Source organism: Podarcis erhardii (genome assembly GCF_964252035.2).
Source record: "Podarcis erhardii genome assembly, chromosome: 11".
Taxonomy (NCBI): domain Eukaryota; kingdom Metazoa; phylum Chordata; class Lepidosauria; order Squamata; family Lacertidae; genus Podarcis; species Podarcis erhardii.
In genome coordinates this window covers 20560288-20576201 of record NC_138501.1, presented here as the reverse complement: position 1 = coordinate 20576201, position 15914 = coordinate 20560288, and the positions used below count along the sequence as shown (strand labels likewise).

The following is a 15914-nucleotide window of genomic DNA, read 5'->3' as shown; positions in this document are numbered from 1 at the left end:
CAGAAATCATAGGAAGTGATTCACAATGGAATAATGTGTAATAATAAATGGTGTCAGTGTGGTATCTTGATAAGTATGGAAATGCTTGGTATGTGGTGAAGAGGAGCAAGAAGAACAATGATGACTTGGGAACCCAGGAGATCCCCACTGCCTTGTACTTTTCATATGTAAGAGTCAGCGCAGATAGTCCAAAAGTTGTTCAAGGAAGTAAGTCCTAATTGAAGTGATGACACACAGTGATGGAACACCACTTTGGGACATAACTGGCCAGTGATCAAAGGACTAGCCTGCTCTCACCTTTCGGGAAAAGAAAGAGAAAACGGGTATGGAGGCATTTTAGAGCCTTGGGACTTCAAAATCTTCCACCCAATAAAGAGAATGTGACCTAGATCAGATTAGACTTCCTTGACCAGAGAAAAAAGTGATGGGGCTAAGTTTTCCACAAAGACCTTCGACACATTGGTTTTTCATATTACAGCTCCACATTTCCAGCCATAGCAAGGGAAGAGGAGGAGTTATTTGAATGAAGAAGTGTGGAAGAAAGTGTGAAACTGCCAGGAGGATGGAGAAGGGAATAGGTAAGGTTGGAGTGAAGGCTTGTAGAAGTCATAGGGAGTGATTCAGCTAACAAGCCCTGCTAGTGGAAGACCACGCAAGGACTTCTGCTACCGTTATGGGGCTCCCCACCTTCCCCATAAACTGATGGACTAGCAATGTGGGTTGAACGGAATTGGCCACAACGGAGCAATTGTACGGCTGTTTTCTGTATACTCAATCCCTACTGGGTAAACCACAATCCATGCCACAATGGAACTGTAAACATCAGTTGAGGGAACTGCAGTGCCCATGTGAGGCACTTGGTGGTGCTGGTAAAGATCAGGTTCTTCTGCATCACATTCTCTGCGCTTTTGCAAAGACCACTTCTCAACCATCTGCTTTAGGTACAGCAGCTGAACCTCAACCATCTCACGTGTAGACACACTCAAAGAGAAGCAGCATATTTCAACCTTGGAGTTAGGGGGTCTGATTGTGGGCTGCATTTCTTCAGCTGTATTAACTAGTTATAGAATGCTTGTAGTAGAGGGTTAAGGTTTCAACATTACAGTTATCAGACATCAACACACAGTGAATGTTGGAGGTCACAGGTAGCTTTTAAAATGCAGATCTGAGTTGAGGGAAACAGCCATGCAATTGTGGAACCAAGAATTCAACGTAGTCAAGGACTGCATCAACCGTGTGCTCAAAAGTCACAGCAAGTCAAGAGCCACTGTGTTATTTTTAAATAAGTAAATCAAACAGCAGGAGATGTGGCAATGTGCACAAGTTAGTAAGGCAGTAAGCAAGGCCTAAATATCAACAGAAAGACTAAGCAGGAACAGGTTTGAGGAAAGCGGCAGAACCAGTAGCAAAACAAGCAACCAGGGAGGGAACGGGAATGGACGGGAGGTATTGGTGTAGACCACAGATAGTAACATTATGCCGTTCAGATGCTGCAGACTCCAGTTCCATCATCCTTAACCAGCGGCTATACTGGTTGGAGTTGATGGGAGTTGTAGCCGACAACACCTGTAGGGCACCACGTTGGCTCCTCTGGGTGTAGACAAACTTTGGGGAAACTCTGCAAGGCACAAACAGATGATTAGGTGGAATAAAGAGAACAAGAATGAGAGGGTTCGCTGTCCCTGAGCAACTTCGGTGTGCTTCTCTTGACCTCGCACAGAACACCTGAGTGTGCTAAGAAACAAGACAAAATTCAGAAAATGCTTTCCCATAACCATTGTATTTCAAGAGAGGAAATTTGATGTAAGAGCAGATGACACATTACACGGAAATGAGTGCTATGAAACCCAGCCTTGTTCTTTTCATGAAAAGCAGTCCCAGGAGACCAGCAGCAGAAGAAGAGGTGGGATAGAGCAGCACCAGCATCTTCCTGGCAGCAGGGCAGCCACACCCTAAGATACTGCAGAGGTGAGGTGGTTGTGAGGTTGAGGGAGCTCCAGGTTGGTCTGGTGGCTCCTAAGGTGCCAACGCCACCAACATAGAGCTCCTGTAACCTCACCGCCACATCACCCTGGCAAACACAGCGCCACCAATGGGTGGGAGGGCTGCTCTACTCCTCCCCCATGGCACTTTGCTGCAGGATGCCACAGTTTTCAGCATAGAAGCAGTGGGGTGGGAAGGGGAGCTTAAAGTCTTCATATCAGGCATTCCCCACCCCCTCAAAATCGGTCCTAAGCTGCCGCATGGTTTAGCCTAATAAACACCTGGTACACCGTGGATGAAAAAGTAGGTGGGAGCAATTTTGAGCAAAAAACCATTAGCAGGAAATGGTTTAAGAGCACACACACTTCCCTACTCCTCCACTTAGGCTTTTCATTCTAAAGTCCTGGGCTTCATTGCATGCATTTGCCTGTAATGTGTAAGTTAACCCCTTAGCAGGCTGGTCTTCAGGCTCGTGACAGATGTGCACTTGACAGTTGAGTGCTGCTGCATGACTCTGTCAGTTCTTCATCTTCTTCCTCCTCCTCCTCCTCTACTTGTTTATGAGGAAGCTCATAGGGCTTAGTTGTCTTATTCAGCTTTTCTAATCGCCATTTCATTATTTTCTTGAAGCGTTCTTCTTCCAACTTCTGTTTTTCTTTAAGCTCCAGCGCCAGGAGTTTTTCTTCAAGTTTCAGCCTCATCTCCAATTCCCTCTCCCACTGTTGCAAAGGAAAGAAAAAGTGGCTTTAGTAGTGATATTGGTGTGTGTAAAAACAAAACACTTCAATTCAGTGGCAGGACATGCAGATAATTTAAAGGCAGGAATTTAGGAACTGGGCATTAGGAGAGTCAGTGATGGATCATGCAACTTCATTCAAAGGAGTAACAGGCACTGGACTGGTGCTTTCAGATTCTGGACTGCAATTCCCATCAGCCAGTCAGTATGGTTGTAGTCCAACAACATCTGGGGGGCACTGGTTTGGCCAAGGTATACCCTACAAAGTGTATTCATTTTCTATGGTGCTGTTGTGGGGTCTACAGGTTCATGACAGGATCCTCAGGAGCTCAGAATAGCAAGTTTCAATGCCCGTCTCAAGCAAATTGCAGAATTCACTGACAATGTGAAAATCAAATATTTTAAAAGCAGGTGTGCAAACTACACATCTTCAAATATAATTTCATACCATTTTTTGTAATATTAGAAAATGCACACACATGGAATTCATATGGCTAGCAATATCAGGGACTTGGTAAAACCAGCTAGCAGGAGCCTCAGCTGCTACAGAGGAATGGCCACGCTTTCCAACATGCCAGGCTCTGTTACCTGAAAGTGAGATGTCAAAAGGCACTGCATCAAAAGGCACACAACGTGGGTGCTATCAATGTCACAAATGCTGGCAAGCACCATAGATATGTATATCGCATGAAAGCTGTACATTAATTTTATGCACATTAAAATGTGTAAATTGTCCGCCATGCTCCAGTTCAGAATGCATCTCCCAAAAGGCAAACTCCTGCCCTGCTCAATTCTTATTGTTTTCTAAACAAGAAATATGTTACTTTTCTGAAAGAAAAGGAATCGTTCACTGATACAGACTCTGAATTGAAATTATCCTGCTTAAATCTCAAATAGCAGAAACTACGACTTGAGAATCCCACCCAACTCTTAAGCATATTAATAAATGAGAAGTTCAGCATGGGGTCTTATTAACACTGCCAGCATTAGGGGGGAAATTGAGGTTGGGGTATGGAGAAAAAGCAGTGTGAATTCTGGGGGAGGGCAAGCTTTGTCCCACATTTTAAAATCAATAATAGTATATTCCACATGTGCTGGAAATAACAGTACATTGCATACTAACCTCTCATCTCATCCTTCTCTAATAACCTCTTGCATTATTTCATATGTTGAAAGCATGTTTTCCATTCTTTTCTCATTTGTCCTCACAACAGTTGTGTGAGGCAGATTGCACTGAGAGCTATTGACTTGCCCAAACTCTACACAGTAATCTCAAGTGTTGTAGAAGTCCCTTGTAGAAATTTACACACAACATTAACACTGTATGTGTTAATTTCATATATGATGATCACATCTGTGAGTTTTTCAATGTTTGTATGTATGTACAATCAACACAAACACATGTATATTCACAGCTAGCCAGTGAAAAACCTGCACATCACATGATAATCTCTAAGCAGGTTCCATATTAATCCCCCCCCCCCAAAAAAAAATCATGTAGGAATTTTTGTAATATGAGAAGTGGCTCTGAGCAGAGATAGACAACTTATATCACAAACCCACTAGCACCCTACTTGGTGCACCATATTGGCCTTTGGGCTTCCATCGCCCGCCTCCTGTTCCCTTCTGTCATCCTCACTTCATGAGGTGATCTTGAGATGATCACATAGTGAATTGTAGTACATATAAAGCGAAGGAAAGCTATGAACATGAGACATTCCCCTCATGTAGAAAAAACCATGCCCCTCTAGTACCTGAAAAAAAGCTGCATTCATATGACATGGTCACCACATAGAAATAGTGTGGTGAAATCACCTCACAAAAAAGTAGCCCACTCGAGAAAATGATATGAGAATTAATCTTCCTCACAAGAGACAGAGAGATGGCTGCAGCGGTGTATTTGAAGGCCAAAGAAATATGAAAAGGAATAGGAATGATTTTATCAGAGTGTGAGAGATGAAATAGCAAGAGGGAAGAAAAAGAAGCAACGACAATGGATGGGAAAGGCGGAAGAATTACACTAGCTGTGTGAAGAAGCTGCTGTGTTAGAAGATGGATCAGTGGCAAGACCTTAGCCTAGCTTAAGTTTTTATCATGAAACTCTTCGCATTGAAGACGGACTCTGTAAAGGAGCAATATTTGCATTGATCTTCTCAGCCTAAGCTCACTGTTTGACCACGTGTCCAGCACAAGAAAATGGGTGTGCGTATGGAACAAAGTACAGCCTCTACAAAGTAAAATAGACAATGTCAGGGGTACAAATGATGTACCAGAAAGACTAAAACTGTTTATGACTGTAGTCAAGGAAAAGTTCGCATCTTGTTTTGAGCCTCGATGATAACATCCTTACTGCATTAATGGAGGCCCTGAAGGTATGGTCTTATGCGTAGAAACTGCAGCTTAGAATAAAAGAGCAATAAAAATGTGTCGTTTATTAAAGAGAAGGGCAGTTTGGATTTAAAAAAGGAAAAAGGAGAAAGGGTTTAGAAATAATCACTGCATTAAAAAGAAGTGATAAGACTTTTAAACATGGGGGGAAAGATTTCAGAGTCTGAGAAAACTGGTGTGTTTTTTTAGGGGGGATGATTGCTTTTATGGGATGCCCCCAATTACATTATGGGCTGGCTAACCTTAAATAATAAAATGCCTTCCTTCTAACAGAGTATTGTAAGCAAACTAGTAGCTTGTGGGCATTTTTGCTATGGTTACGATTATTATCAGCTGGCAGAACTGCTCTGAGTTATAAAATATATTTCAGTGCACTTAGTATTTTCACTGCCTCCAGAGTCAGAACTCAATGGTGAATTAACTCTAAAAGCTTGTTTAATGTATCAGAAAACGTATATTCCTTTTCTTTCATTCCCCAAACTGGCTTAATAATAGCAGATTTTAAACACTTTCAGAAAGAATGTTCCAGCCAGTTATGCAAAAGATGGGAAGAAGAAAACCTCAAGACCCAAATGTTTATGGAACATCTCCAAGTTCTGAAGGACTCTAATGATAATGCTGATTACTCTTTCCTCACCACAGTGCTAGGAAGTTGGTAAGGCAGAAAGTGAGCAACTTGCCCTAGGCAAACCAGAGAGTTAAATTCAGAGCTGAAAGGGGAATTGAAGGTTTTTGGCTCCACAATAAAATTGGACTCTTTTCTCCATCCAACATCCTATTCCCATAAGATTAGCGTCAGAAAGAGAAATGGCTTAACGTAATACTTATAAAGAAGCAGCACTACTACCTTCTACCCCGATTGCTTCGAGGGCTGCCAGATTAAAATTTAAAAAATAAAATATGATGTGGAAATCTCCAATACTTTGAAGCGAAGGAACTCTGAAATAGAGGGTGGCAGCTGCAGGCTCTGGAGCAGTGAGTTCAAACGTGTCTCTTAAAATAAGCAGCACCAGGAAACCCTAAGTGGTTCAGATAGTGGCAAATGTTCTGGGACAAAGTGAGGCTACACATACAGTAGGGAACCTATTTAAACTGCAGAATATATAATATCAATATTTAATATACCGGTAGATCTCATATTTGTACGTGCCGGTTATGAAATTTGTAGTGGAAATTAACAAGCATGGTTTCAAAGTCCAATGAAATTGATGCTGAAATTTGACCTCAATTATATGTGTGTGTGTGTGTGTGTGTGTGTGTGTGTGTAATGGTTGAAATTGAAATTTAATGGCAAAATTCAAATTGTTTTATGGGTTACATGAATGAATGCCGTTCATATAAAATTTTCTGAATTCTGTTGCAAGTCATCTGTCAAACACTGCCACATACTGCAACCCCATAGCAGCCGACTGCTTCCAGGTGTCAACTGCCAGTAGTTCTGTAATGTTGATTATTAACACATGTCAGCTGTGAAAGACTGTCAAGTAGTGATTTTTCCAACAATGATGGCTATTTCTCCATGCCAGCTGTCAGATACTTCAAAATGTTGAGCCCAGCTACAAAATATTTGGCTGTCAGATGATAGTGCTGAATATACACACCTGGAGAATATTCGGCAAGTACCCTGAGAATATTCACCAATAAAATTTACGGGGGGGACTTTTGAGGATAATTTTGTGAGAATATTATTTTTTTAGCTCTAAGTGCAAATGTGCAGAAAACTGTGATTAACAAATCACTTAACTGGTTGTGTGAAAATAAGTTGGGACTGCATAGGCCTGAGAGGTGGTTTAATTACATACACAACAAGTTACCTTATAAATTCTAGTGTTAGGGCAGTAACGCTGACCCTTTTAACAAGTTGTGTGAAAGTAACAAGGGTATGTTGCTTATTTTTCACTTCTAAACATGCGAGGTCTACTAGTGTATTTTTAGCAAATGGCTGTGATACCTGAATACCGTTAACCAGATTTTTTCATTTGCTCAATAAACTAGCATTCTTCCTCTACACTGGAAACGAGGGCACTCTTATTAATATTTTTTAGGATACCCTTTATAGCCCCAAGTGGCTCCCAGGGTACCATCGTTATTTTCAGGTGGGATTTAATTACATATTGGCAAATCCAGGTTGTGCAATTAAACTTGGAGCTCTCAACACAACAAACCCATTTCCCCTGCCACACACACACACACACACAATTGGACTTGTAGCAATAAGGAAAGGGGTGAGGAAATGCACTGAAAAAAGTTCTTTGCACACAAATTGGAACGAATGCTCATAGCCATGTCATCTAACCCCTCTGCAAACATATCAAGATAAATGTTCAATAAGCAGGTCTTCAGGAAGCATCCTTAAAGAGGCTTGCAAAATATCCTCATTATAGAATCATGTGGATCAGAAATTACATGGCGGCCATGCAAAACATCCTCATTATAGAATCATGTGGATCAGAAATTACATGGCGGCCATGCAAAACCAGGATTATTAAAGCTGTGCTTCCTGCTCTTGTTCTGTGCGGTCAAACCACACAGCTGTCCCCCCCGCACAAGTGCCCTGAAGCAAGAGTGTGGGGTTGAGCAGATAGAAGTCACTCAGTCAGTGATGGAAGAAATATTCCCCAGGAAAAGGGCTTTTTTCCCCCAGCCAGAACTCAATTCCGGCACCTCTCAAGTGGGCACCATTGCCATTATAAGAGAATAAGGAAGGGGCTGATGGTGAGTTCCGGCACCTCTTTTTCTAGAAAAATAGCACCGCCCAGGAGGCAGTTGTTCCAGTGGCTGGGACCATATTCAATGTTAAACTGGCTAATAGAATGGGACGCGGGTGGCGCTGTGGGTAAAACCTCAGCGCCTAGGACTTGCCGATCGCATGGTTGGCGGTTCGAATCCCCGCGGCAGGGTGCGCTCCCGTTGTTCGGTCCCAGCACCTGCCAACCTAGCAGTTCGAAAGCACCTCCGGGTGCAAGTAGATAAATAGGGACCGCTTACCAGCGGGAAGGTAAACAGCGTTCCGTGTGCTGCGCTGGCTTGCCAGATGCAGCTTGTCACGCTGGCCACGTGACCCGGAAGTGTCTGCGGACAGCGCTGGCTCCAGGCCTATAGAGTGAGATGAGCGCACAACCCTAGAGTCTGGCAAGACTGGCCCGTACGGGCAAGGGTACCTTTACCTTTACCTTTAAAAGACAAGCATGCATTCAAGCTATTTCAGGGAGTGAAACACTATTGGTGATGGAGAAGATGAGATCACAGCTAGCAGTCATGTTCGGAGAAGCCTTACATGAGGGATGATGCTTGTTATTGTTTTAGTGACTTGCTATGAGCTACCTTGAAGACCCACATGCACATGGATATTAGAAAGATGGGAAACAAATATCTTAAATAAATAAATAGGGGGAAATCCAAGGACCTGGATCGAGTTCTTAGAAATATACATAAAATTAATCAGGACTTCACATGTACATCAGGTCTTTATCAAAGGGATTCATGCCTTGGTTAGAGTATTAATTAAAAACAACAGGTTATTATAATGAAGGTAAAAGGTAAAGGGATCCCTGACCATTAGGTCCAGTCATGACCGACTCTGGGGTTGCAGCACTCATCTCGCTTTATTGGCCGAGGGAGCCGGCGTACAGCTTCCGGGTCATGTGGCCAGCATGACTAAGCCGCTTCTGGAGAACCAGAGCAGCACACGGAAACGCCATTTACTTTCCCGCTGGAGCGGTACCTATTTATCTACTTGCACTTTGACGTGCTTTCAAACTGCTAGGTTGGCAGGAGCAGGGACCAAGCAACGGGAGCTCACCCTGTTGCGAGGATTCGAACCACCGACCTTCTGATTGGCAAGCCCTAGGCTCTGTGGTTTAACCCACAGCGCCACCCACGTCCCTATATAATGAAGGTAATTAAGGTCTATAACAGCAAATCCTGGGTGTGTTGTACACAGAACTTATGCAAATACTCATTTTAATAACTGTTCTTACCTGAGTCTCAATTATTCTCCTTAGAGCTATTTCTGTGCGGGTCAAGTAATCTGGATATGGATATTTTGGTACACCAGCTAGCAAAAGCTCTTCCCTTTAGGAAAGAAATGAGAAAACTGTTAGATTTTCGTTCTGTAACTTTGTAGGAATGCCCACCCTACAAAAGGACCCTTATTGAAATAATGAATGATGCCAAGTCTCCCATTGGCTTGAAAAATCCTGGCAACAACGGGTTAGGCTTTTCCGGAACAACAACAGGTAAGGCCTTTCCGGAAGGTCAGCTTTTACACTTTTGTGTGAAAACTGCTTAGAGAAGATTTAAATCTGACATAGGTTTCCACAGCTTTACACTGTTCCGTGTAGTTCTTGGTTGCTATGTTCAGTTTTTTAAAAAGCCGTTCTACTCTATTATCACTTATTTATTTCAGCAGTTATGCTTGGCTCTATAATCACGCTGAGTGCAGGTTATAATTATAATCATAAAGATCATTAGATGCTGCAGCTTTGTGACTAAAATAAATCACATGTGCATGGTAGGTGTATTCCGGAGGTCTTCTCCTGCCAAACATGTGCGAGGTGTTTAATTTTCAAAGGGGAAAAAAACTTAAACTGCATCTCTGACCTATGCATTTCTACTCTGAAGTAAGCTCAGTGGGGCTTACTCCCATGAAAGTGCTTACAGGACTACAAACTTAAACATCAAAACCAGAAAAACTAAAGAAGAGATTCAGACAAATAAACCAACATGCAGGGCAAGCAAAAAGGTTTTGTGCCATCATGTGGACCTCCTCAGGCAGTGTCAGGGGACTGCCATCGGAAAAGGGAAGGGAGGCGGGGGGGGCGTTGGGATAGAGAGAGCCTCCGAAACTCCTGAGGAGCAGTTCCTCTTCCAGCGGTGGGAAAAGCCACACCTCCAGTGGAGAAGAGAGGGAAGGGGCCAGCCAAGTGAGGAAAGGGCTCGAGGAGGATGCTGAGAGCCCCAGCGCCTCGCCTCGCCAGGCTGGCCAGGAGGGACACACGCCACTTCCGCCGCCCAGCTTGCGCAGAGGGGTGAAACGCAAGGAGGGGAGGAGGAGGCTTGGGGTGCCGAAGTTCTTATGTTGGGGGAGAAGCCGGAAGGGGCCACTCCCGGATTCTGCAAGTGACTGAGATGGACATGAACTAGGTAGATCTGCACTGTAAATAGTTTGCACAATAAAACCTGTAAAAGCCAGGTTGGAGTCCTGCCTGGTTACTCACGAGCAACCACCACCAGCATCTGACAGCCAGGAACTTCAGGAAAGCGGGTGCCATCACTGAGAAAGCCCTCTGATCTGTTCCCACTAGCCATGCCTCCGAATGGAGCTCAGTACACTTTAGGTCTCTCTTTATTTTCTCAGTGGCCAAGCACAATAATATGGGAGGAGACCATGCTTCAGCTCAGGAGTTGGGAACCTTTTTCACCTTAAGGACTGCAATCCTTCCTGGAGAAACCTGGGCCACATACCAGTGGTGGGTCATACCAGAAGCAAAAGCAAACAGCGCAACCAACATGCCTCTTACCTTTGTATAGTAAGCTACATGCCAGTCACACACAGACAAGCCAGAGGTTTCTGCACACGCACACCATCTAGGCAAGCAAGCAACATCACCACACATTCCAGCCAGGCAAAAGCTTAATAATAATAATAATAATAATAATAATAATAATAATAATAATAATTTATTATTTATACCCTGCCCATCTTGGCTGGGTTTCCCCAGCCAAGATGGGCAGCTTCCAACCGAATATTAAAAACACAATACAGCGTTCAACATTGAAAACATCCCTAAACAGGGCTGCCTTCAGGTGTCTTTTAAAAGTAAGATAATTGCTTATTGCCTTGACATCTGACGGGAGGACGTTCCACAGGGCCAGCGCCACTACCAAGAAGGTCCTCTGCCTGGTTCCCTGTAACGTCACTTCTCGCAGTGATTTATTTCCCACCGTTGCTCCAAGGTGGCATATATAGTTCTCTTTCTCCTTATTTTATCCTCACAACAACCCCATGAGGTAAGTTAAGAAGAGAGGCAGTGACAGGCCCAAGGCCACGCAGGGAGCTTCATCACTGAGCGGGGATTTGAACCCCTGGTCTCCCAGATTCTACTCCAATATGCTAACCAGTACGCTATCCTCTGGCATGGCCAGAGAAGAGGAATAGGTTGGTCCTAAGGGCCTGAGAGAGAGGCTTGGGGGATTCCCCACCCCTGCTTTAGGCATCCTGGCCCCAGGTTGTTTGGGGCTTTAAAGGTAGGCCTGGCTCATCCTAGGGCAGGCATGCCCAGACTCGGCTCTCCAGATGTTTTGGGACTACAGTTCCCATCATCCCTGACCACTGGTCCTGTTAGCTAGGGATGATGGGAGTTGTAGTCCCAAAACACCTGGAGGGCCGAGTTTGGGGATGCCTGTCCTAGGGCTTTGTGCACAGATTACCGTATTTTTCGCTCTATAAGATGCACCAGACCACAAGACGCACCTAGTTTTTGGAGGAGGAAAACAAGAAAAAAAATATTCTGAATCTCAGAAGCCAGAACAGCAAGAGGGATCGCTGCGCAGTGAAAGCAGCAATCCCTCTCGCTGATCTGGCTTCTGGGATAGCTACGCAGCCTGAATTTGCTCCATTAGACGCACACAAATTTCCCCTTACTTTTTAGGAGGGAAAAAGTGAGTCTTATAGAGCAAAAAAACCAGTACTTGTTTAATCTGCATGAAGAGCCCTGGGGAGAGGCACCACTGCTTCGTCACGTCCATTTTGAAGGGGGAGCCATTTTATTGTATCTTTTATTTTCTGAGTTTGCATTGCATTTTACCCCTCCATGTGTGATAGCAAGATTATAATGATGAAAGCAAAGTAGTTACAGCTGCCGGCCCACTGAGGATGCTTTCATGCCAGTATGGTTCTCCTTTATCACATACACTGCACAACAGGACAAGGACCTATTCCCACCCCCAACTGCATATGAATTGATATGGCTAATCTGACCCAACAACTTAACCCCGCCCCCACAAACACATATAAACAAGTCACACTGCAATTAACTGAATGCAACCAACCAGGCTTGGGATCCCCCAATCTCTCACACGATCAATAAAAATAAATAAATATATAAACAAAGGATCTACCCACATGATGTTGACACAGACCCTACACTAATAACAGGAATTGGACAAAATAACAATACGCCCATCTCTCTCCCTGCCACTCTTCCCAACTGCAAGATGTCTTTGACAAAAGTGTCTCTCACTATATGTAAACAGGCTGTGAAAAGGGCTGTGAATTAAAAGTGGAGACAATAGATTACCTTTCCCTGTTTATCTGTTTGTTTTGTAACACAAAACAGTTCCATAAAAACTATTTTAACACACACACACACAAAGAAAAGAAATCCAAAAGGCTCTGCAGGAAAAAGCTTTTGAATTTTGTCTACTTTCTTCAACATTCAAGTAAAACCTTTTTTACAGAAAGAGAAGCACTGGAATTAAAACCTAACGCAACACTTGTGTCATGTATGGCATCTGATCTTGCCAGCGTTTCAGAGTTTTTGACTACTTGGTTGGTTAAATTCCTTTCAGCCTCTTAGTTCGTGTCAGCTCCCTCTGAATTTTGTGCAATACCATTTCGGCAGGAGAAGCCATCTAAATCGCTTAGCTTTTCCTTGGCATTGATTTTGCGGCACCTGGAGTGCAATCGGTAGTTTGCTAAGTGTGCACACAAAAATAGCTTTGAATTGATTTAAAGTGAGACTGGCAAGCACAAACTGATCTAGTACATCACGACCCATGCATGGAACTAGGGGAGAACTGCAGTATTTCAAGTGAAGCAAAAAAGGGGGGGGGGCTTTGTATCTCCAGTCAAAACCTCTTCTGGAATTGTCATTTTAAACAATTAATCCATAAACTTTTGCTTGGTGTTGTAAGTGCACTACTATCACGGATCAACACGAGGGATAAACAACTTCCACTTCTATGCTACACTTTCTGCACCTTCCTTATGGAGGGCTTTTCTCCTATCCAAGGCTTAGAATAGGCAGAGCCTATCCGTGACCACTGGGGCTGGGTCCTATGATTGCTATCCCTGACCTAGAAGGAGAAGGTGCTACAGCTTCTTCTCATTCCTCACTAAACCTCCGACTTCCTCTCATTCCTCTATCCAGCTTGTGTACCTTTTGTTTTGTACCGGAAAAAAAAGTTATGCAGGCTAAATCTGGTATTGTTTCTCAATGCTGAAAAAGTAGGAAAGCAGTGCAATATTCAAGAAAACCCAGTCAATACCAAATCATTTGTTTTATGAGAATAGTATAATATAGAAATGGAAACTATAATCATAATTATTCTAAATACTGGTTACTGTCGTGCCAGGGCTACCCTAGGGGCACCTCAACATTGTAGGCCCCATGTTTCAGTCTCCTGTTCAAACAAACACAGTTGCACCAGGTCTGAACTGAAACAGTCCCTTTGTTGAGTCAGTTGGGTTACTTTCTCAGGTCTCAATGGATGACTTTATCCCACCAGCCAAGTCACCTCTTTACCTTACATTTCCTTAAACCTTGGGCTTCGCAGCATCTGATCTCTTGTAACTCTGAACCCTTTCTTCCTGCTAATGGTTCACATTGGGGATTTAACCATTGCTGTGAGTCGCCTTGCTACCTTCAACTCTTGGCTGATGCCTTCACATTCCTCCTCAGAAGATTTCCATTCTTCTTCCTCTCTTCCTTCTTCCCCACGAACCCCAACTGCCTTATATCCCAGACCCATAGACTCCCCTTCACCCTAACACTTTCTCCTTCTGTGGTTCCACTTCCTCATCTGGTCTGAGTCCGCCAGAACTTCTTGTTGTCTATCAACTTTCCCCTGGTTTAAATGCATTCCAAGGCTGCTATGTTAAATAAAGAAGTTTAATAAAAATAAACCATTGTGCTTGAATGCATTGTACTTAAAATGCTATGCAGAGAGCTTTGCAACAGACAGGAGGTCTGTCTATAGCAAATGCAGTGAGAAGAAGTTGAATGTTTATGTTCAGATTAACTGACATCTCCCAGAAACCCAAGCAGAGATCTCTCTTAGCATGAAATGAAACCTGAGAACTCATTGTCTTTGATGGTCATCAAAGCTCAGTGATGATGAACAAGCAAGATGCTTACATAGGATTTCTCTCTAGACCCAGAGAGAAAGGTCACTGAATTGTATTACTGAACTTAAAGAAGAGACTGCACTACTTGTTGTTTAAGAGCAATGTGTCACTGTACTTCGTATTTTGTAACCTTTACTTATAAATGTTTTAAGACTGTTCTGCAGTAAAGCTTTGAAACTTGATTCTTGTGGTGAAGCTCAAATTCATTTCTGCTCTGCACAAAGTCTAGATCAGGGATTCCTTTCGCAGCAACTGTTAACATCAGCAAAAGACTCTTGGACATCCCTATTGTTTGCAACTAGTTCTGTTTCCTTTCTGTTCCTTGTTACACTTTGTTTTCTTAACAAAAAAATTCCTTCCAGTAGCACCTTAAAGACCAACTAAGTCAGTTCTTGGTATGAGCTTTCGTGTGCATGCACACTTCTTCAGATACGAACTGACTTAGTTGGTCTTTAAGGTGCTACTGGAAGGAATTTTTTTGTTTTGACTATGGCAGACCAACACGGCTACCTATCTGTAACTTTGTTTTCTTAGATAGGCTTTGGACTTTGTTTTTGTCAAATATATTTGTGGTTTTTTTTTCATGCTGGAATCTTTCTAATGATCTCAATTCCACACCATCAACTAGTATATTTTATGCTTCTAGTTTCTGGATTCAGATACTTGATTGTTTCATCTGGGCTTGTGCCTGCAGATTAATGCTTCCTTGAGCCCCTCGTGATTGCTTGTTGTAGCTGAATTTCAGTGTGTGAGAGGGTGTTTTTTTTCCCTTAATACCAAGAGATGTGCTGAATTGTAATTTTTTAATTTCAAGGAAGGACTTGATATTGACTTCCTGCTAGGCTGGTAATTGAAGTCATTTTATTTATGTTGAAAGTGTCAGATAATAACTCCTTCAATCTGTACTACGGCACTATGCATACACAGTATGAGGCTAATGTACATTAAACAATATGGGGGTGATGAGGCTTGACATCGCCTAATGTAAAGTGATGCATGCCTCACTACTAATATTGCATTTTTAAAATAAATAAATAAATTACAGTTTGCTTTTAATGGACAGGAGCAGATAGCTGTAACCCATGGCATTTTCGTCACTAAACCTTGCATAAAACAGCCCATAAGTAATAAGCTGCTGAAGCATTGCTAACTTTTCTGCAATTTCCCACATGGTCTACCACTGGGAAATGTTATTTAGGTCACAATACCTGATACCAGCACTGTCATGTTTACCTCAGCCTTAATTGCAGGTTCAATTGTTTCCCAGCTGCATCTTAGCTTTTATGGGACTCTGGTTAGCTGAAGGCTTTCACTATACAGAAGTGCCTTGCAGAGGTTTCTGCCTATTTGAGAATGGGCTGGCCCTATGTACTGTCAGTGAAATACCTTTACAAACGTACATTACTCTTTTGCTATTAAGTCCTTGTTATCCAGTATCTTGCAACCAGGGGTGGAGTAAGGGGGGAGCGGTGGGTGCAGGCCGCCCCAGGTGTCAGCACTGAGGGGGGTGACAAAATGCCGGGCAGCACTCACTGTGGGACCTGCAGCACACCCAAGCCATGAATCTCCTGCCCAAACTGTCTGCCTGCTGCCTCTCCCCCAGCTGTAGGGTGGCTGAGTGGGAGGGTGCAGGCATACTACAGAGGCCCTGCAGTGTACCCCGTCCCTATGGGGAGC

The 15914-nt window shown here is 43.3% G+C and overlaps 1 protein-coding gene across 5 annotated transcripts in view; it reads right to left on the bottom strand.

The window, feature by feature from the left end:
* Window positions 1-1761: 1761 nt before the first annotated feature.
* The window catches only part of TMEM232 (transmembrane protein 232), a 149855-nt gene continuing 135702 nt past the window's right edge, over window positions 1762-15914 (bottom strand). For all 5 annotated transcript variants that reach the window (XM_081880441.1, XM_081880440.1, XM_081880437.1 and 2 more), the window contains 2 exons: window positions 9088-9181; window positions 1762-2702 (listed from right to left, as the gene is read on the bottom strand). In XM_081880441.1, the coding sequence (XP_081736567.1) occupies window positions 2448-2702; window positions 9088-9181 (349 nt within the window). In that variant the 3' untranslated portion in view covers window positions 1762-2447. The remainder of the gene's footprint in view (window positions 2703-9087; window positions 9182-15914) is intronic.